General features: G+C 37.5%; 1 protein-coding gene across 11 annotated transcripts in view; it reads right to left on the reverse strand.

The window, feature by feature from the left end:
- The window catches only part of VPS8 (VPS8 subunit of CORVET complex), a 302,528-nt gene that overhangs the window by 174,194 nt on the left and 105,688 nt on the right, over positions 1 to 22,646 (reverse strand). For all 11 annotated transcript variants that reach the window (XM_025287194.3, XM_025287196.3, XM_025287177.3 and 8 more), the window contains 3 exons: positions 6,250 to 6,292; positions 4,757 to 4,829; positions 4,352 to 4,471 (listed from right to left, as the gene is read on the reverse strand). In XM_025287194.3, coding sequence (XP_025142979.3) covers positions 4,352 to 4,471; positions 4,757 to 4,829; positions 6,250 to 6,292 — 236 coding nt within the window. The remainder of the gene's footprint in view (positions 1 to 4,351; positions 4,472 to 4,756; positions 4,830 to 6,249; positions 6,293 to 22,646) is intronic.

The raw sequence follows: 22,646 nt of genomic DNA on the forward strand, positions 1-22,646 counted from the left end.
AACAGTATACCTTTTAATGCATCACAAAATTCAGTATTGCTAAGTCAATTCTTAAATTGACTAAATACTGAACACAATCCTAATCAAAATCCAGGCAGGCTTCTGCAGAAGTTAACAAGATAACTTAAAATTCATACTGAAATGCCATAAACAACCCCAAAACTACAAAATACAAAGTAATTTTGAAAAAGAATAAGAACATATAACATGATTTTCATATTCATTATAAAGCTACAGTAATCAAGGCAGTGTGGTACTGGCATCAAGATAGACAAACAGACCAGGGGCATGGAACAGAGTTCTGAAATAGACCCAGTATACACAGATGATGTATCTTTGACAAAGTACAAAGACAATCCAGTAGAGAAAGGACAGTCTTTTTGTCAAATGATGCTATAAGAATTAGATATCTCAATGCAAAAAAAAGAACAAGAAAAAAAGGCCTTGCATCTAAACCTTGCACCACAGGCCAAAATTTCTTCAAAATGGATCACAGCTTTAAAGGTAAAACCATAAAACTTCTAGAGAATATCTTTGTGACCTTGAGTTAGGCAAAGATTTCATAGCTACAGCCCCAGCAGCAGGATTCCTAAAACAAAACCAATAAATCAGACTTGATCAAAATTTAAAATTTCTGCTATTCAAAACACAGTATTAGGAAAATGAAAAGACAAACTACAGACTGGGAGAAAACATCTGCTAAATTCATGTAATCTGATTTTTTAATACTTACCTAAAAAAAAATTCTCAAAACAAGAAAACAAATACAATTTTTAAAAGTAGGGAAAAATGGTCAAAAAATGGATATTTTCACCATAGAGTATATATGGATGGAGAATATACGAATGGTAAACATAACTTTTTTGCTAATATATTTTAATGAAAATATGTTTAATGTCAGTTGTCAGGAGGGAAATATAAAACCACAATGAGATACCAGTATACATCTACTAGAATGGTCAAACTAAAAAGATGAACCATACAATGAAGAAATTGATACTCTCCTATATTACCGGAATGAAAACTGGCAGAACCACTTTAGAAAAGTCTTGTTAGTTTTTTATGAAGTGAAACAATACACTTCACAAAAGACCCAGTGGTTTCATTATTTGGTATTTACTCAAGAGAAATAAAGATGTATGTCCACACAAAGGCTTATATGTAAATATTCATGATAGCTTTAGTCATAGTAACTTAAATTGGAAATAATCAAAAGGACCAACTATTGGTGAATGGATCAACAAACAGTATATCCATAAACTGAAAAATTACATAGCCATAAAGAGGGACAACCTACTGATAAAAGAAACAGTACAGGTAAGTCTCAAAAGCATTAAGTGAATGACACCAGAAGAAACCACAAAGTTCATGTTTTTCTCTAAATGACATTTTAGAAAGGTGAAACCCTGTTTCCCAAAGCAGATCAGCAGTTGCCAGGGGCTGGGATTGGGACTCACTAAAAAACTGCAAAAGTGACCACCTGTTCTGTATCTAGATTGTGGTAGCAGTTATAAGACTGCATATGCTTGTCAACAGAGAAGGACATGGCAACCCACTCCGTATTCTTGCCTAGAGAATCCTGCGGACAGAGGAGCCTGGTGGGCTGCTGTCCATGGGGTCGCACAGAGTCAGACACAACTGAAGCGACTTAGCATGCATGCATGCATGCTTGTCAAACTCTTCTCTTGAAATGGATGAATTATATTTTGTATACATTGTACCCTAATAAAGCTAAAGTTAAAAACCTCACTTGAAAAAAATATTCCTACATTTTAAAAAGTGAGAAAATATGATTTAAAAGTCTGTCATCTAAGTTTTTCAGTGGGTCCCTAAAAATGTTCTTTTTATTAAGACATATTAATTAGGAAGGTCACATGAATAATCAACTATAGTAGACAAATAGGGAGTGAATCCAGGATTTAGGATCCTAAGTCTTATCAATTTCTCCAGCTGTAATACTTGGGGATGCAGCCAACCCTTGATGCACACACACAAGGAAACTTCTGCTTGTCTTTCAGGCATTTCAAATTCATTAAGTCCGAAAAAGAACTAATTATCTACCTCCACCATATCTCACCACTACTCTGCACGCCCACTCTCATCCATCTCCTAATAAAACTGTTTCTCCTCTGATTTCCTGTTGAATCTACAAATAAACCACTATACATTCAGTTCATAAAGTCTGAAATGTAGGAATCTTTGATGCTTCTCTACTCATCTTACCTTTCACATTGAATTGTACAATAAACTCTAAATTTTAGGCTGATTTACCTCCTAAAATATCTTTCAAATCCTTTCATGTCTTAGAACCCCGACTGTCACTGTCCTAATTCAAGCTGCCATTATCTTCTATCTTTTTTGCTATCTATTTTGCTAACATCTTCGTGCCTCCAATCTTATTTCAATCCATTTTCCATTCAACAATCAGAGGGAATTTTTCTAAACTACAAATTATGACATTTTTCTATTCAGACAGTAAAGAATCCATCTGCAATGCCGAGAGAACTGGGTCCGATCTCTGGGTTGGGAAGATGCCCTGAAGGAGGAGGGCATGGCAACATACTCCAGTATTCTTACCTAGAGAATCCCCAATAACAGAGGAGCATGGCGAATTACAGTTCATGGGGTCGCAAAGAGTTGGAAGGACTGAGCAACTAAGTAAGGCAAAAGGTTTCAGCGGCTGTAAAGTCCAAACTTCCTACTATGGATAATAAAACTCAGTCTCTACCTGCCTCTCTGGAATTCTCTCTCTCCGCAGAATTCCTTACACTTAAAAATGTGGCCATACTGAATTTTTTTCAATTACCTTAACACACACTGCTCTATCTTATTTCCAGGTCTTTCTACATACTCTGTCCTTCTACCTGAAATACTTTTCCCTAACCCTAACCAGACTTCTACACATCCTGTGAGACTCACCATCGACATCATTTCATCCAAGACACCTTCCTGACCCTTCCATTAGATCCCCCTCCTAAATGTTCTTACAGCATTCTGCATATCTCCAGTGACATGTCTTACACCATGCTATAGTTACTAATCTACAAGCTGGATCCTCTCCCTCCACAAAGGCAAGGTTTATATCCTGTCAGCCCAGGGTACACACAGTTACTACAGTACGTGTGACATACTTGGCAAATATTTGTCAAGTAAATGACAGAGATTTTATCGCAGTCTTACTATCAATGTCAATATCATAATTTAGACATAAGCATAATCCCAAATGATCTTCAGTGGCACGACAGCCCTTTAAAAAATGAAAACCAGGTAAAATTCTTAGTTGCTCTCCAGGACGCTTTATGAACCCCTGCCCTACCACTTCTTGTTTCTTTTTTCCTCCAGGCCAGACACTAAGTACACTTCCATTGTATTCTGGACGTCTAAGGTTTCCTAAACCAACTAGATTTGACTTTCATTTTCTAAGTTTCTTTTCCCTTCTTCTTCTGCTATTTAAGTTACTACTTCTGAAATCAGATTTTCCAATTAAACTAATGCAAAATGTGATATGAGTGGAATCTCAACCTTCTCACAGGCACTTTTAAAAAGTTTAATAGTTTAGTATTCAACTTATAATAAGAGCACTATATGTTCATTAAATAAATTTAGTTCATCTCACAGATATAATCACTATTAATATTTAGATGTATTTCCTTCCTGTTTATTTCCTTCAAATACTGTGCACATACAATATCTTTTTTTAAATTTGTCCGTCTGCTGTTTCACTGGATACTAAAATATAAGCACTGTCCACATTATCAAAAGCTTTTTAAAAAACAACTACACTATGGTTTAATTAGGAAGATATATCATGTTTTATATAATTATTCCCCCGGGGGCATTTTCACAGAGAAGCTGGCTTACCCAGACCCCTCTTTAATAAAAAAAAAGAATAAGGATTTTTTTTTTAGCAGGAAGCGTCCATGTTCCATTTCAACTCCAGCTGCTTCTACTATCATCATCACCACATGTCATGCAGAGCAATCTGCCATCTTCAGTATGCAAACAATAACAATTTACGAAATAAAGGATGTACCACATCTAACTCCGCTTTAACTTTTTAATAAGGATGAATCAGAAAGAGACATACAGACAGACACAAACACTAGACATAGACAAATACTCAGGGAGGAAGGAAAGAGAGGGGAAGAAAGCAGGAAAGGAAGGGTAGGAAGGAGAAAAAGAATTAGAAATTATGGATGGCACAACAAAATTAAACATTTGAGACCCTGACTTACTGCTAGGGCATAAAAACTGTACCTGTGTAAGGACTATTATTCATTTTTCTTTCTATTAAAAATAATTACCACCCCAACTCCTTTTAAAAATACCTTAGAATCACAGTATTTCTTACCAGCGCCAATACATTCAGAAATTCTCGTGTGTCGAAATGCAGCAAAGTCCGAATATAGGGATAGATTTCTTCTTCAGGGGGAGCTTCTGTTGAATGCAGGCGAATTAGAAATTCAAAAACCTGCAAGTTGAAAAAAAAAAAAAAAAAGCTCATTCTTTTCTCACAAAGTATCTTGCTGAAGCAATGATTCCCATTTGTATAAAATAAAACCAGGTTGAATTTAGTTTAAATTGCCACTGGGTTATGACTTCTCTAACCTCGCTCAGCTATAATTACTGGCTCCAGTGATGGGGTGCAGGCTCTCTCCTGTCACAGCAGATAGCTCCGGACCCATGTGCAACCCTCAATTACAATTTGTCTTTACTGCATTTTAGGAGAGTAAAAATGCTATGAAAATGTACCAACCTGGTTTTTAACCAAGGGAACAAGATCTTCAGGGATGTCACCAAGCGGATAGGCACGACCTGCTAGACAACAGCTAGAAGAGAAGAAATTGAACGGATTTGGTGACTGTTAATGGGCTAACTTCCTGGGAACACACTGTTCTCAAACCCAAGATACTAGTCTGATGTTTAAGCAGGCTCAGCTCTTGTCAGTTAGGTCAGGTCCAAATCCAGATTGAGATGATAGCCAGTTCAGAAAATGTGGGTGACAGAAGGTGGTGGTGAAATAACACACCCTGTGACTGAGTAATGACTTTCATTTCTTTTTATTTTTCCTAAGAAAAACCCAAGCTGCACTAAATGAACAAGAAGGAATAAGGACAGATTACCTAAAAGTCTTACACCCAGCATCTGGAAAGAAATCTGAGAGCATCATTATACTGTTAACAGGTAAAAGCCTCAGGTTCGCAGAGACTTTTAAATCCAGTGGTTCTAAGAATGGTGAATAAAGATGGGAAATGAGCTAGGCTAAAAAATATTTGTAATCGGACAAGCCTTTGGGGAGAATTAGAATCTCATGAGAAATTAACTGTATGGTTTTACCTCCAAACCAGACCTTTCTAATGGCTAATGACTAGCTCTGGGGGCTGAGTTATAAACTGTCTTCTGAATATATCCTTATTTTGGTGGCAGGGGATGGGGTGGAGTAAATTTTAAACCTCTGTGAAGTAGTCATCAATTTTAAATGTTAGAGACAGCTGGATACCAGCATATTCTAAAAAGTTTAAAGTGCAGATGATAAAGAGCAAGGTAAATGCTACATATGTTCTTCTATACTAAAGCATCGATGTAACAAATGTGAAAGAGGTCTCAAAGTTAATAACTCTGATGCACACAGAAGCTAAAATGATGTGCCAGCAGGTTCTGCCACCTTCCTGCCTACCTGCCAGCCACTTATTTATGCAAAAGCTCTATTAGGACACAATTCTGAGCTTGCATTAGTCTATCAGAAAAACTCTGATCCAGGAATAAACAGATAAACATTTCCGCTTACTTCAGTCACTAACTTTGTTCATGATGCAAACTAATTTCTTGCCCTTATACATAAAATATGGACAAAAACATATCCTATAGACTTGGTAGTAAAAGTAAAATACTCTGTATCAAGATTTCTCAACCTCTGCCCTACTGATATTTCAGTATTCTTTGCTGTGGGGACTATCCTGTTCACTGCAGAATGCTAAGCAGCATCCCTGGCCTCTATGCATTAAATGCCAGTGGCATCTCTCCTGACCCCAGCTGTGACAAAGCAAAATGTCTTTAGACATTGCAAATATATGGCAGAGGAGAGCAAGGGTTCGGGACAGAATTACTGATTGTTTAGAAGCACGGCTATACATGAAAGAACACTGAGAAACGAAAGCACTATACAGATTAAGAGATGACAGTACCTCTGAGAATATAGAAGTTTTGTAAAAGAAGGATACACACATAAAGAAATTAAAAATCTCTTACCTAATATATACAAGAAGCTTGTTGCCCATAACAACTTGCTCATCTAAAATAGAAAAGTATCTTTAGCAATTCTCTCTCAAAAGCTTTTCAGAAATATAATCTTTATGTGGAAACAACAACTAACAACAACAAAAAATCCTTTGGCATTTAAGGTGTTCTAGGTATATTCCCAAACAATAGAAAAGTGAGATAAGACCACTGTAATTAACACTTTTTTTTAGAATTTCTAACAGATTCTTTTCACAGACACAAAATCAGTCAGTTTCAAGGGTACACATACAATAAAAGGTGTAAACCTTGTATAGGGATCTATGTATTGTTGGCTTAACTAATAGCTTGGGCCAAGAGAAGGTGTTGAATAAGCAATGATTTGACAAATTAACTAATTAATATTGAGGTATAATTATAATGCCTTCTCGTTTGTAACATGGACTCTTACTACTTACAATATTCTAGGCTAAAAAGGTCACTGTTTACAAATGTTTAAGAAACTTAAGACCAAACACTCTTTATGACCTTTTGTATCCTAAAGTTATATCTAAGATGTAACATTCTGTCATCTGGTAGTATAAATTTATTTCTTGGCTAAAAGAAACTGGAAACATAATTAGACCAAGTTTTAGGGCAAAAGATCAAAGTTAACAAAGAATAGTACAAGAGCATCAAGACGGGGTGAAGTGATCAGCAGTCCTTATGGTTGGTAGGAATTTATGGTTGGTAATACTGCTGAACTGAAATTTTTGACAAGAACACTGGAATAATGCAAGCAAGTGTACATATCTTCATCAATAATCCTTTGTAAAGACTCCAAGTCTGTGTTGTTGTACATGCAAACAAACTTGAATTGCTCAAAATTACATGAATAATTACATTCTGCTTCAATTCCAAACATTTTTTCCAATCAATAAACTTTTACTTTTGTAGAGAAGTTTTAATCATGTTACAGCAAAATTGAGACAGAGGTATAGAGATTTCTTGTATATCCCTCATTCCTATACCACACAACCTCCACCACTATCAACACCCTGCACCAGTGAGCCCTTTCTTGTCATCAATGAACACACACTAGCATATCATTACCACCAAAGTCCTCAGTTCACAGTAAGGCTCACTTTTGGTACTGCACACTCTACAGTGTGTCATTCGCTCAGTTGTGTTCACCTCTTTGCGACCCCATGGTCTGTCCGTGGAATTCTCCAGGACACTGGAGAATTCCACTCCAAGAACACTGGAGTGGACTGCCATTCCCTTCTCCAGGAGACCTTCCTGACTCAGGGAACGAACCTGGGTCTCCTGCATTGCAGGCAGATTCTTTACCATCTGAGCTACCAGGGAAGCCCTGTACACTCTATGGGTTTTGACAAATGTATGCTATGCTATGCTAAGTCACTTCAGTCGTGTCCGAGTCTGTGTGACCCCATAGATGGCAGCCCACCAGGCTCCCCCGTCCCTGGGATTCCCCAGGCAAGAACACTGGAGTGGGTTACCATTTCCTTCTCCAATGCATGAAAGTGGAAAGTGAAAAGTGAAAGTGAAGTTGCTCAGTCGTGTCCGACTCTTAGCGACCCCATGGACTGCAGCCCACCAGGCACCTCCATCCATGGGATTTTCCAGGCAAGAGTACCGGAGTGGGGTGCCATTGCCTTCTCCGTGACAAATGTATAGTAACATATATCCACCATTATAATATCACAGAACAGTTTCACTGCCCTAAAAATCCTCTGCTCTACCTGTTTGTCCCTCCATTCCCTTTAACCCCTAACAAACGCTGATTCTTTTATTGTCTCCATAGTTTTGCCTTTTGCATCATGTCATATAATTGGAATCCTAAGTCATTGCCTTTTCAGACTGGCTTCTTTCACTCAGTAATGCATTTAATTTTCCTCTACATCTTTTCATGGTTTGATAGCTCATTTATTTTTGGTACTTAATGATATTTCATTGTATGGATGTACCAAGTTTATTCACTCATTCACCTACTAGAGAACATCTTGGTTGCTTCTAAGTTTAGGCAGTTATGAAGAGAGCTACTATCCACATTTGTGGTGATGCCTTTGTGGAGATAGATTTTCAATTCCTTTGGGTAAAGGAGTGCAGTTGCTAGATCATACAAAAGCACGTTTAGTTTTATAAGCAATTGCCAAACTGTCTTCCACAGTGGCAATACCATTTTGCATTTCCACCAGCAATAAAAGAGAGTTCTTATTGCTCCACATCCTAGCCAGCATTTGGTGTTGTTGGTGTTTCAGATTTCAGCCATTCTAATGGGGGTGTGTGCTGGCATCCCATTGCTGTTTTAATCTGTAATTCTCTAATGGTGCTGAACATCTTTCAATATGCTTACTTGTCATCCGCGTATCTTCTTTGAGATGTCTGTTCAAGTCTTTGTTCATTGTTTAATTGCATTATTCATTTTCTTATTGTCAAGTTTTAAGAGTTATTTATATATTTTGAATAAGAGTCTTTTACAAGTATTTTCTCCCAGTCTGGATTACCTTCTCATTCTCTTGATGATGTCGTTTGCAGAGCAGAAGTTTTTACTTTTAAAGAAGCACAGCTTATCAATTACTTCTTTCATGGATAATAATCTTTCTTTCATGGATAGTGCTGTATCTAAAAATTCATTACCATGACTACAGTCAACTAAATTACTGCCTGTGTTGTCTTCTAGATATTTTACAGTTTCGCATTTTCCAATTATGTCTATGGTCCACTGTGAGTTAATTTTTGTGAAAGCTGTAAGGTCTCTGTCTAGATTCACTAGATTCACGTTTGCTCCTTGGAAGAAAAGCTATGACCAACCTAGACAGCATATTAAAAAGCTGTCATTTTGCAGGTGGATATCCAGTTTTTCCAGCACCATTTGTTGAGAAGACTACACCAAAAGCTTCTTCAAAGATCAGTCAACTATGAGAGTCTACTGCTGAGCTATTTTGTTCTACCAATCTATTTTTATATTCTTTTGGCAAAATCACATTGTCTTGATTATAGTGAAAGTGAAGTTGCCCAGTCGTGTCCGACTCTTTGCGACACCATGGACTGTAGCCTATCAGGCTTCTCCATCCATGGGATTTTCCAGGCAAGAGTACTGGAGTGGGTTGCCATTTCCTTCTCTAGCGGATCTTCCTGACCCAGTGATCAAGCCTGGGTCTCCTGCATTGCAGGCAGATGCTTTACCCTCTGAGCTAGGTTTACATTAAATCTGAAAGTTAGGTAGTGTCAGTCCTCCAACTTTGTTCTTCTCTCTCAATACTGTTTTAGCTATCCTGAGTCTTCTGTTTCTCCATATACATTTCAGAATAAGACTATTAATATCCAAAAATAACTTGCTGGGATTTTGATTGGGATTGCACTGAACCTGTAGATCAGTTTGGTACAAAATGACATCATGACAGCCTTGAGTCTTCCTATTCATGAACACAGAATATCTTTCCAATTATTGAGTTCTTTGATATCTTTCATCAGAGTTTCATAGTTGTCCTCATTTAGATCTTGTATATACTTTGTCAGATTTATACATAAGGGTACTAATATAAATGGTATTTATACCATGAAATACAATGAAATTAAAAAGATTCTTGCTCCTTGGAAGAAAAGTTATGACCAACCTAGACAGCATATTAAAAAGCAGAGACGTTACTTTGCCAACAAAGGTCCATCTAGTTAAAGCTATGGTTTTTCCAGTAGTCATATATGGATGTGCGAGTTGGACTGTGAAGAAAGTTGAGCACTGAAGAATTGATGCTTTTGAACTGTGGTGTTGGAGAAGATTCTTGAGTGTCCCTTGGACTGCAAGGAGATCAAACCAGTCTATCCTAAAGGAGATCAGTCCTGAATATTGACTGGAAGGACTGATGCTGAAGCTGAAGCTCCAATACTTTGGCCACCGGATGCAAAGAACTGACTCACTGGAAAGGTTGAGTGGGATGCTGGGAAAGGTTGAAGGCAGGAGGAGAAGGGGACAACAGAAGATGAGATGGTCGGATGGCATCAACAACTTGATGGACATGAATTTGAGCAAGCTCCGGGAGTTGCTGATGGACAGGGAACCCTGGTGTGCTGCAGTCCATGGGGATGCAAAGAGTCGGACACGACTGAGTGACTGAACTGAACGGATAAATGGCAGTGTGCTTTTATTTTTGAATTCCACTTGTTCACAGAAGGTATATAGTAAAGTGACTGCCTTTTGTATATTAACTTTGTATCTGCAAACTTGCAACAACTGCTAATCACTTCCAGGAGTTTTGGGGTCAATTCTTTCAGACTTTCTACATAAATGATCAAGTTACCTGTAAACAGTTTTATTTCTTCCTTCCCAATCCACATACCTTTTATTTCCTTTTCTTATCCTTTGGACTAGCTAAGACTTTCAGTATCATGTTGAAAAGCAGTGGTAAGAAAAGGACATCCTTGCCTTGCTCCTCACCACTAAGTTTCTCACCAATAAATATGACATTAGCTGTAGGTATTTTGTAGATGTTCTTTATCAAGTTCCACAAGTTTTCCTCTATTCCTAATTTGCTGAGAGTTTTTATCATGAATAGAAGTGGAACTTCGTTAAATGCTTTTTCAGCATCTACTGATATGATCATGTGATTTTTCTTCTCTCATTCTACTGATGTGATGAAATACATTAATTGACTTTCAAATATTGAAGCAGCCTTGCACACCTGGGATAAACCTCACTTGGTTGTGGTGTATAATTCTTTTTATAACTTGACAGATTCAATTTGCTAATATTTTGTTGAAAATTTTTGTTTTTATATTCATGAGAGATATTGGTCTATAAGTTTTATTTCCTTACAATGTCTTGGTTTTGGTATCAGGCCTCATAGAAAAAGCTAGAAAATATTCCCTGAGTTCCATCTTCTGAGAGATTATAGACAATCGGTATAATTTCTCCCTTAAATTTAAGTTTAGCAAAATTCATCAGTGAAACACACTGGACCTAGTGTTTTCTGTTCTGCAAAGATATTAATTACTGGTTCAATTTCTTTAATAGGTACAGGCTTATTCAAATTATCTGTTTCTTCTTATGTGAGTTTTGGCAAATTGTATCTTTCAAAAAATTGGCCTGTTTTGTTAGGGTTATCAAACTTACAGGCATAGAATTGTCCATAATATTCTTTTATTATTACTCTTCTAATGCCCATAGGATCTGGACAGCTATCCCTTCTTCCATTTCTGACATTAGTAATTTTGTGTCTTCTCTCCTTTTTATCCAAGCTAGCCTGGCTAGAGGCTCAGATTTTATTGATCTTTTCAAAGAAAGAACTTTTGGTTTTCACCAACACTCCCCTCACATAAACAATTTTCTCAACTGATTTCTTAGTTTGTTTTATTAATTTCTGTTCTAATTTTCATTATTTTTCTTTTGCTCACCTTGATTTAATTCCTAAGGTAGAATTCCTAAGGTAGAAGCTTAGAGTATTGATTTTAGATTTTTCTTCTTCTCTAATATATGCATTCAATGTTATAAACTTCCCTCAAAGCTCTACATTAGCTGCATCTCACAAATTTTTAAGTATTTTCATTTATTTCAAAATACTGTTAAATTTCTCTTGAGATTTCTCCTTTGTCCATGTATTATTTAGAAGTGTGTTGTTTAATCTCCAAGTGTTTGGAGACTTCCCAACTTTCTTTCTGGAGAAGGAAATGGCAACCTACTCCAGTACTCTTGCCTGGAAAATCCCACAGACGGAGGAGCCTGGTACGCTGCAGTCCACAGGGTCGCAAAGAGTCGGACACGGCTGAGCGACTTCACTTTCATTTTCATGCATTGGAGAAGGAAATGGCAACCCACTCCAGTGTTCTTGCCTGGAGACTCCCAGGGATGGGGGAGCCTGGAGGCTGCCGTCTCTGGGGTCACGCAGAGTCGGACACAACTGAAGCGAATTAGCAGCAGCGGCAGCTTTCTTTCTCTTAGTATTTTCTAGTTTAATTCTATTATGGTCTGAGAGCAGGATTTATATGATTTCTATTCTTTTAAATTTATTGTGCTTTATGAACCAGAATGTGGAGTTTTTTATATTCTGCTTTCATCTTTGCTACATATATACATGAAAGGTAATTTTCAAGTTTGTTTCAAAAGGATTAGTTTCAGGGCTACTGAAAAGGGACTAAGAATAAAGAGGGATTAAGACTCTACCAAATGATCTTCCCTGTTCCTGTCCTTACAGAAAGAAAAAATTACAAAACCTAGACATGATATGAAAAGCTACCTGAAGGTACTGAAAAGGGAACAGAAGTAGTAGACAAATCTGGTGGGAAGTTCACATTCTCTGGGAACAGGACAGACTGGCACCCACGCAGTAACTGCACACAGAAGCTGCAACAGAAGGAAAACTAATCTTTCTGGGAGAGGGGACCAGAAAAGTGAAGGAAACCATGAATGTGGAAGAGACTAGTGAAATCTCAAAATAGAAAGAGTCAAAGAGGGGATCTTCAAACTATCTACCCATATTAGTGACTGATCCCTAAGCTGCTGTGTATGAACAACATTCAGAGCAGCTCATCCAGAAAGAAAAGGTCAGAACCAAGACGAGAGTTCACCCCTGAAGGTCCTAGAGTAGTTGGGGTTTCAGTGTGGAGTTCATGTGCTCAGAGGAGAGGAGACAGGGATGTGCACAAGTAAATTACCATCACTGGAGGTTTGCAGTCTGAGACCAAGTGCAGTCTGTGTGCCAAGCATAGTAGCAGCTGGGGGCTCACGTGGGAAAACCAGCAATCTTTCTGGCTGGGGAGCTCGAGAAGTTAGGTGATGTGAACAGTCAAAAGACTGGCAGAATCTTATAAAAAAGTAAGCCAGAAAGAGGATCTCCAAACTTGATTACCTTCATTATCGACTGACCCTTAAGCCACACAGATGGAACAGAATCAAAGCAAAACAGCTAAGGACAAAGGACCTTTGGAGAAGAGACTGGAGCCACAACAGAAACAGAATTTGCAATTCAAGCCCAGCCAAGAAAATTACCTGATAAAACAACGAGAAAAAATTATTGGTGGAAAAAAGTAACAGAATCCAGAATCTCCATAATGTAACATTCAAATATTCAGGATACAATCTAAAATATTTCATCATATTTCATGTGATGAAACAAGAAAATAAAACATTATGTTTTTCTTAAGGGAAAAGAAAATCAAGTCCAAACCTGAAATGAACAAAATGTTAGAACTGATAAGAATTTTAAATCAACTATTATATTTATCCTCAATGAAACAAAACAAAATATGTTTCAACACATGAAAATTTGAACAGATAAACGGAGAGATGCTGGAGAGAAACAGAAGCAATAAAAAAGAACCTAAAGAAAATTACAGAACTATAAAATATGATCATGGAAGATAAATATTCAGAATGGATTTAACAGCTGAGTTGACATGAAAGAGAGTGAACCTGAAGGCAGAGCAACAGAAACCATCCAAGGACAAGGACAGAGAGGAAAAAGGCCAAACCAAACAAAAGCAAAAGCCAGATGGACTGACCTATAAGATGATGGAGGGAGAACCTCCAATAATCTGCTCCTCCATGAAAGCAAAGAGAACACTGGCAGATATGATCAAAATCAACTTTTCCAGAACTCTCGAAATTACTTAAGGCTTCCAATAATCCTGCTGCTGCTGCTGCTGCTGCTAAGTCACCTCAGTCGTGTCCGACTCTGTGCGACCCCACAGAGGGCAGCCCACTAGGCTCCTCTGTCCCTGGGATTCCCCAGGCAAGGAAAATGCCTGAATCTCAGTAAGAACAGTGAGCTTCATGGTGGTTTAACATTACCTAGTCCCACTCGCTTTTTCCCAGCTTCACCGTAGCTTTGAAACCAACAAACAGTCTTGCAACTGTGGTAGCTATGAAAACCAGCACCCATGCAACCATTCAAGGGGGCAAAATGGGTTCGGAGTGCCCCAAAAGCCCATCCCTTAGAGAACGATCACTGTCTAACCTATCTGGCAGTTAAAAGCTGCATTCTAGGGCTTATCTTTTTCTGTCCTGACTCAAGAGCTTACTCGAAATGAACAGCACTATCCTCAAGCGATATTTAACTTTACAGGTGCCAGAGGTAGTGCACCAGAAGGAACTGATTAAAGACCCACCAGAAAATGTAAAAGGAAAAACTGGAGAATGGAGGTCTTCAGGGGCTTTCAAAATTTCCAAAATATTTCTGGAACTCTAGAAGGACATGGACATGTACAGGTAAAGGGCTGTGGACACATGCAGGAAAGACCTGAAAAGACTTACAACCTATGCCTGACTTTGAGGATCTGCACAAGCAGGAAGTAAAGGCTAATAAGGCAGAACTGTAAACTCTACTGCAGCATCAGAACTCCAAAATAAAATAAAAGCTGACAGACCTAAAATAAGAAATAGATATTTCAACAATAACATTTAGATACTTCAATACTCATTTTTCAATAATGGATAGAACAATTAGAGGAAGATGAACAGGAAATAGAAGTCTTGAAAAAAACTACAGGCCAACTAAATCTAACAGACATCTATAGAACATTCTACTCAACAACAAAACACGTCCATTATTTTCAAGTGCACTTGGGATATTCTCCAGAATAAGTCATATGTTAGGCTATAAGTTTCAATAAACGAAAAAAATAGAAACCATACAAAGTATGTTCTCTAACTACAATGGGAAAAAGTGAGAAATCAGTATCAGAAGGAAATGTGAGAAATCCAAAAATATGTGGAAATTAAACAACATACTTCTAAATAACCAATATCTCAAGGCAAATTATTGGAGAAGGAAATGGCAACCCACTCCAGTGTTCTTGCCTGGAGAATCCCAGGGACGGGGGAGCCTGGTGGGCTGTCGTCTATGGGTTCACACACAGTCGGACACGACTGAAGCGACTTAGCAGCAGCAGCAGCAAGGCAAATTAGAAAATACTTCCAGATGAATGAAAATAAAGATACAAGAGACACAACTTACGGAACACAGCTAAAACATTGCTTAGAGATATTTGCAACTATAAACACCCGTTTAAAAAAAAAGGAAGAAAGAGTTCAAATCAATAATCTAGACTTTTACCTCAAGAAACTTAAAAAAATAAATAAATAAACCCAAGGCAAGATGAAATAAATAACAAAGGCTAAGCAGAAGTAAATGAAAGAGCAAAGAAAAATAATATCACTAAGATCAAAATCAGTTCTTTGGGGGAAAAAAAACAATAAAATTGACAAACCTTTAGCTAGACAGATCAAGAAGAGAGAAGACTCAAATTACAAATATTAATAATAAGAGACATCACTATAAACCTTATAAAAACAGAAAGAATTATAAGAGAACACCATAACCACTATATGCCAACAGATTAGATAACAGATTAAATGGACAAATTCCTAGAAATACAAAAACTACCAAAACTGACTCAAAAAGAAATGAATAATATGAACAGACTTAACAAGCAGAGACTGAACTAGTAATTTAAAAACTTCCAACAAAAAATATTCCAGGTTCACATGGTTTTATTAATGAATTCTACCACACATTTAAAGAATTAACACCAATCCTTCAAAACCTCTTCCAAAAGACAGAAGAGTGAACACTTCCCAACTCATTTCATGAGCAAGTATACCAAGATATCAAATATACTTGATACTAAGACCAAAAAAGAAAAGATATGAAAAGAAAATTATATACACCGTTTTTGTGTTTCCTGTCTAGAGAATATCCTTTAGTATTTGTTGGAGAGCTAACTAAATAGACATTTCTCCAAAGAAGACACACAGATGGCTAACAAACACATGAAAAGATGCTCAACATCACTCATTATCAGAGAAATGCAAATCAAAACCACTATGAGGTACCATTTCACGCCAGTCAGAATGGCTGTGATCCATAAGTCTACAAGTAATAAATGCTGGAGAGGGTGTGGAGAAAAGGGAACCCTCTTACACTGTTGGTGGGAATGCAAACTAGTACAGCCCCTATGGAGAACAGTGTGGAGATTCCTTACAAAACTGGAAATAGAACTGCCTTATGATCCAGCAATCCCACTGCTGGGCATACACACTGAGGAAACCAGAAGGGAAAGAGACACGTGTACCCCAATGTTCATCGCGGCACTGTTTATAATAGCCAGGACATGGAAGCAACCTAGATGTCCATCAACAGATGAATGGATAAGAAAGCTGTGGTACATATACACAATGGAGTATTATTCAGCCATTAAAAAGAATACATTTGAATCAGTTCTAATGAGGTGGATGAAACTGGAGCCTATTATACAGAGTGAAGTAAGCCAGAAAGAAAAACATCAATACAGTATACTAACACATATATGGAATTTAGAAAGATGGTAACAATAACCCTGTATACGATACAGCAAAAGAGACACTGATGTATAGAACAGTCTTTTGGACTTTGTGGGAGAGGGAGAGGGTGGGATGATTTGGGAGAATGGCATTGAAATACGTATAATATCATATATGGAACGAGTCGCCAGTCCAGGTTCAATGCACGATACTGGATGCTTGGGGCTGGTGCACTGGAACGACACAGAGGGATGGTATGGGGAGGGAGGAGGGAGGAGGGTTCAGGATGGGGAACACATGTATACCTGTGGCGGATTCATTTCGATGTTTGGCAAAACCAATACAATACTGTAAAGTTTAAAAATAAAATAAAATTAAAAAAAAAATAAAATAAAAAATAAAAAAATAAAATGCCCCCCCCAAAAAAAAGAAAATTATAGAACAATATCTTTTATGACGACAGCCATAAAAAATTCTCAGAAAAATTTAGCAAACTCAATCTTAAAACATGTAAAAACAATTATATTGTGACCAAGTGAGATTTATTCCAAGAACATAAGACTGACTTAGCATACAAAAATGAAGCAAGCTTATAAACCATATCAATAAAATAAAGGACAAAATCCACAAGATTATCTTAACAGATGCAGAAAAAAGCATTTGATAAAATCCAACCATTCCATGTTAAAAACACTCAAATTAGGAACAGAAGGCAACTTTCTCAAAATGATAAGGCCATCTATGAAAAACCCACAATTAACATCATATCCATGGCATCCGGTCCCACCACTTCATGGCAGATAGTTGGGGAAACAGTGGAAACAGTGGCTGACTTTATTTTGGGGGGGGCTCCAAAATCACTGCAGATGGTGACTGCAGCCATGAAATTAAAAAACGCTTACTCCTTGGAAGGAAAGTTATGACCAGCCTAGACGGCATATTAAAAAGCAGAGACATTACTTTGTCAACAAAGGTCTATCTAGTCAAGGCTATGGTTTTTCCAGTAGTCATGTATAGATGTGCGAGTTGGACTATAAAGAAAGCCGAGTGCTGAAGAATTGATGCTTTTGAACTATGGTGTTGGAGAAGACTCTTGAGAGTCCCTTGGACTGCAAGGAGATCCAACCAGTCCATCCTAAAGGAGGTCAGTCTTGGGTGTTCACTGGAAGGACTGATGTTGAAGCTGAAACTCCAATACTTTGGCCACCTGATGCAAATAGCTGACTCATTTGAAAAGACCCTGATGCTGGGAAAGATTGAGGGCAGGAGGAGAAGGGGACACAAAGGATGAGATGGTTGGATGGCATCACCGACTTAATGGACATGAGTTTGGGTAAACTCCAGGAGCTGGTGATGGATAGGGAGGCCTGGCGTGCTGTTGTTCACAGGGTTGCAAAGAGTCAGACATGACTGAGCAACTGAACTGAATTGAACTTAATGGTAAAAAACTGAATGCTTTCCCTCTTAGGCAGAAAAAGCTAAGGATGTCCATTCTTGCCACTTCTGCTCAACACTGTATTGGAGGTTCCAGCCAGATCAATTAGGGAGGAAAAATAAAAGGAATTCAGATCAGAAAGGAAGAAGTAAAATTAACTTTATTAACAGATGACATGATCATATAGGTGAAAAATTTCAAAGAATCTATTTTAAAAATTAGAACTGGTGAATGAAGGATGCAGGTACAAGATCAATATAAAAATCAACTTTACTGCAAATACCCTGGTGGTCCGATTGTTAGGACTCAACACTCACTTCTGGGGCTGGGGTTCAAATCCTACTTGGGAAACTCAGATCCCACAAGCTGCTGGTATAGCCAAAAAACAAAAATTTTTTTATTTTATTTCTATACACTGCCAATGAACATTCTGTAAATGAATTTTTTTAAAAATACATTTATAATAGCATCAAACTAAATAAGCTAGGAATAGATTCAGCAAAAGAAGAAGTATATGACTTGTACACTGAAAATTGCAACACTGAAAGAAATTAAACAAGACCAAACAAATGGAAACATAGACTGTGTTCACGGAACTGGAAGATGTAATAATGCTAAAATAGCAACACTCCCCAAATTGATCTATCAATTCAAAGCAATCTTCTCCCCAAATTGATCTACCAATTCAAAGCAATCTTTATCAAAGTCTCAGCTGTCTTTCTGCAGAAGTTGAGAAAATAAACCAATTTTAAAAGACCAAAATAAATGGAAAATATATATCCATAGGTTAGAAGACTCTACATTAAGATGGCAATCCCCTCCCCACCAAAACTAACCTATAGAATCAATGCAATCCCAAACAAAATTCAAGTAAGCTTTTTAAAAGAAACTGATAAGCGGATTTTTAAAGGTCATTAAGGAAGGCAAAGGGCCTTTTATTCTGAAAAAGAATAAAGCTGGAAGACTAAAGATACCTGATCTTAAGACCTACTACAATTTTGTAAAGTTTAAAAAAAATAAAAATAAAAAAATAAATGCAACTAACTTGAATAATTCCTTGGGGGAAAAAAAAAAAAAGACCTACTATAAAGTTACAATCAAGACAGTGTATTATTGGCATTGGGCTTCTCAGGTGGCACTAGTGGTTAAGAACCTGCCTGCCAATGCAGGAGAGGTAAGAGACACGAGTTTGCTCCCTCGGTTGAGAAGATCCCCTGGAGGAGGAAATGACAACCCACTCCAGTATTCTTGCCTGGAGGAACCCCATGGACAGAGGAGCCTGGTGGGATACAGTCCATAGGGTCACAGAGTTGGACACAACTGAAGCAACTAAGCACTGACATACAGGCCAATGGAATGTAACAGAAAGTTTGGAAATAAACTCATACAGTCAGTTGACTTTTGACAAAGATCAATTTTTTGCAAAAACAATTTTTTCACAAAAGGTGTACAGATAATTCAATAGAAACAAGATAATCTTTTCAAAAAATGGTAGAGGAACTAACTGCTAACTACAGAGGGAAAAGTCCCTGAACTTCACCTTGCATCATATATGAAAACAGACTCAAAATGTATTACAAAACTGAACACAAATACTAGAACTATTTTATCTCTAGAAGCAAACAAAAGATAAAATCTTTATGATGTTGAGTTGGACAAAGATTTCTTAAACAGAACACCAAAAGTCGAAAACTACAGAAAAACAAAATAATAAAATGGACCTCATGAAGACTGAAAACTTTTGTTCTTTGAAAAACATGGTTAAGAAAATAAAACAGTAAGCAACAGACTGGGCACAAAATTTTGTGAAACACATATTTAAAAAGGCCTTGTACCCAGACTACATAAGGACTCTAAAAGGCTCTGGCGGAGATTTCACACACCCAGAATTCAATAATATGAAGTCAAATAACATCTCTTCTCTACCTTTCTAGAAAGTGCTAAAAGATTTAAATGGATGACTCATACAAAAAAAAATACATGAATGGGCAAAAGCACATGAAAAGATGCTGAACATCACTAACCATGAAGGAAATAAAAATTTAAACCACAATGAGAAGGAAGTGACTACTGGCTAGCCCACTCTCTCCACTATTGATTCCACCTCATCTCCTTTGGGTCACCTCTAACTCCCTCCTCCCTCTTCTCTTCTCCATGTAACGCTTTGAACCTCTCTGAGTGACCCTCACAGTAGAGAAACTTTTCATCTTTAACGTAGATGTTTTATCAATGGTGCTGTATAGAAGGAGAAGTTTTGAAACTACTGTAAAAATAAGACCGATAACTGGAAGTAGGAGGCTTAAGTCCAAACCCTGACTCCAGGGAACTCCTAACTCCAAGGAACATTAATTGACAGGAGCTCATCAAACGCCTCCATACCGACACTGAAACCAAGCACCACACAAGGGCCAACAAGTTCCAGGGAAACACATACCAAGCAAATTCTCCAGCAACAAAGGAACACAGCCCTGAGCTTCAAGATACAGGCTGCCCAAAGTCACCCCAAAACAATAGACATCTCATAACTCATTACTGGACATTTCATTACACTCCAGAGAGAAGAAATACAGCTCCATCCACCAGAACATCGACACAAGCTTCCCTAACCAGGAAACCTTGACAAGCCACCTGTACAAACCCACACACAGCGAGGAAACGCCACAATAAAGAGAACTCCACAAACTGCCAGAATACAGAAAGGACACCCCAAACTCAGCAATTTAAACAAGATGAAAAGACAGAGGAATACCCAGCAGATAAAGGAACAGGATAAATGCCCACCAAACCAAACAAAAGAGGAAGAGATAGGGAATCTACCTGATAAAGAATTCCAAATAATGATAGTGAAATTGATCCAAAATCTTGAAATTAAAATGGAATCACAGATAAATAGCCTGGAGGCAAGGATTGAGAAGATGCAAGAAAAGTTTAACAAGGACTTAGAAGAAATAAAAAAGAGTCAATATATAATAATGCAATAAGTGAAATTAAAAACACTCTGGAGGCAACAAATAGTAGAATAACAGAGGCAGAAGATAGGATTAGTGAATTAGAAGATAGAATGGTAGAAATAAATGAATCAGAGAGGATACAAGAAAAACGAATTAAAAGAAATGAGGACAATCTCAGAGACCTCCAGGACAATATTAAATGCTACAACATTCGAATCATAGGGGTCCCAGAAGAAGAAGACAAAAAGAAAGACCACGAGAAAATACTTGAGGAGATAATAGTTGAAAACTTCCCTAAAATGGGGAAGGAAATAATCACCCAAGTCCAAGAAACCCAGAGAGTCCCAAACAGGATAAACCCAAGGCGAAACACCCCAAGACACATATTAATCAAATTAACAAAGATCAAACACAAAGAACAAATATTAAAAGCAGCAAGGGAAAAACAACAAATAACACACAAGGGAATACCCATAAGGATAACAGCTGATCTTTCAACAGAAACTCTTCAAGCCAGGAGGGAATGGCAAGACATACTTAAAGTGATGAAAGAAAATAACCTACAGCCCAGATTATTGTACCCAGCAAGGATCTCATTCAAGTATGAAGGAGAAATCAAAAGCTTTTCAGACAAGCAAAAGCTGAGAGAATTCTGCACCACCAAACCAGCTCTCCAACAAATACTAAAGGATATTCTCTAGACAGGAAACACAAATATGGTGTATAAATTCGAACCCAAAACAATAAAGTAAATGGCAACGGGGTCATACTTATCAGTAATTACCTTAAACGTAAATGGGTTGAATGCCCCAACCAAAAGACAAAGACTGGCTGAATGGATACAAAAACAAGACCCCTACATATGTTGTCTACAAGAGACCCACCTCAAAACAGGGGACACACACAGACTGAAAGTGAAGGGCTGGAAAAAGATTTTCCATGCAAATAGGGACCAAAAGAAAGCAGGAGTAGCAATACTCATATCAGGTAAAATAGACTTTAAAACAAAGACTGTGAAAAGAGACAAAGATGGTCACTACATAATGATCAAAGGATCAATCCAAGAAGAAGATATAACAATTATAAATATATATGCACCCAACACGGGAGCACCGCAGTATGTAAGACAAATGCTAACAAGTATGAAAGAAGAAATTAACAATAACACAATAATAGTGGGAGACTTTAATACCCCACTCACACCTATGGATAGATCAACTAAACAGAAAATTAACAAGGAAACACAAACTTTAAACGATACAATAGACCAGTTAGACCTAATTGATATCTATAGGACATTTCATCCCAAAACAATGAATTTCACCCTCTTCTCAAGCGCACATGGAACCTTCTCCAGGACAGATCACATCCTGGGCCATAAAGCTAGCCTTGGTAAATTCAAAAAAACAGAAATCATTCCAAGCATCTTTTCTGACCACAATGCAGTAAGATTAGATCTCAATTACAAGAGAAAAACTATTAAAAATTCCAACATATGGAGGCTGAACAACACACTGCTGAATAACCAACAAATCACAGAAGAAATCAAAAAAGAAATCAAAATTTGCATAGAAACGAATGAAAATGAAAACACAACAACCCAAAACCTGTGGGACACGGTAAAAGCAGTCCTAAGGGGAAAGTTCATAGCAATACAGGCACACCTCAAGAAACAAGAAAAAAGTCAAATAAATAACCTAACTCTACACCTAAAGCAATTAGAAAAGGAAGAAATGAAGAACCCCAG

This window comes from Bubalus bubalis, chromosome 1, assembly GCF_019923935.1.
Source record: "Bubalus bubalis isolate 160015118507 breed Murrah chromosome 1, NDDB_SH_1, whole genome shotgun sequence".
Taxonomy (NCBI): domain Eukaryota; kingdom Metazoa; phylum Chordata; class Mammalia; order Artiodactyla; family Bovidae; genus Bubalus; species Bubalus bubalis.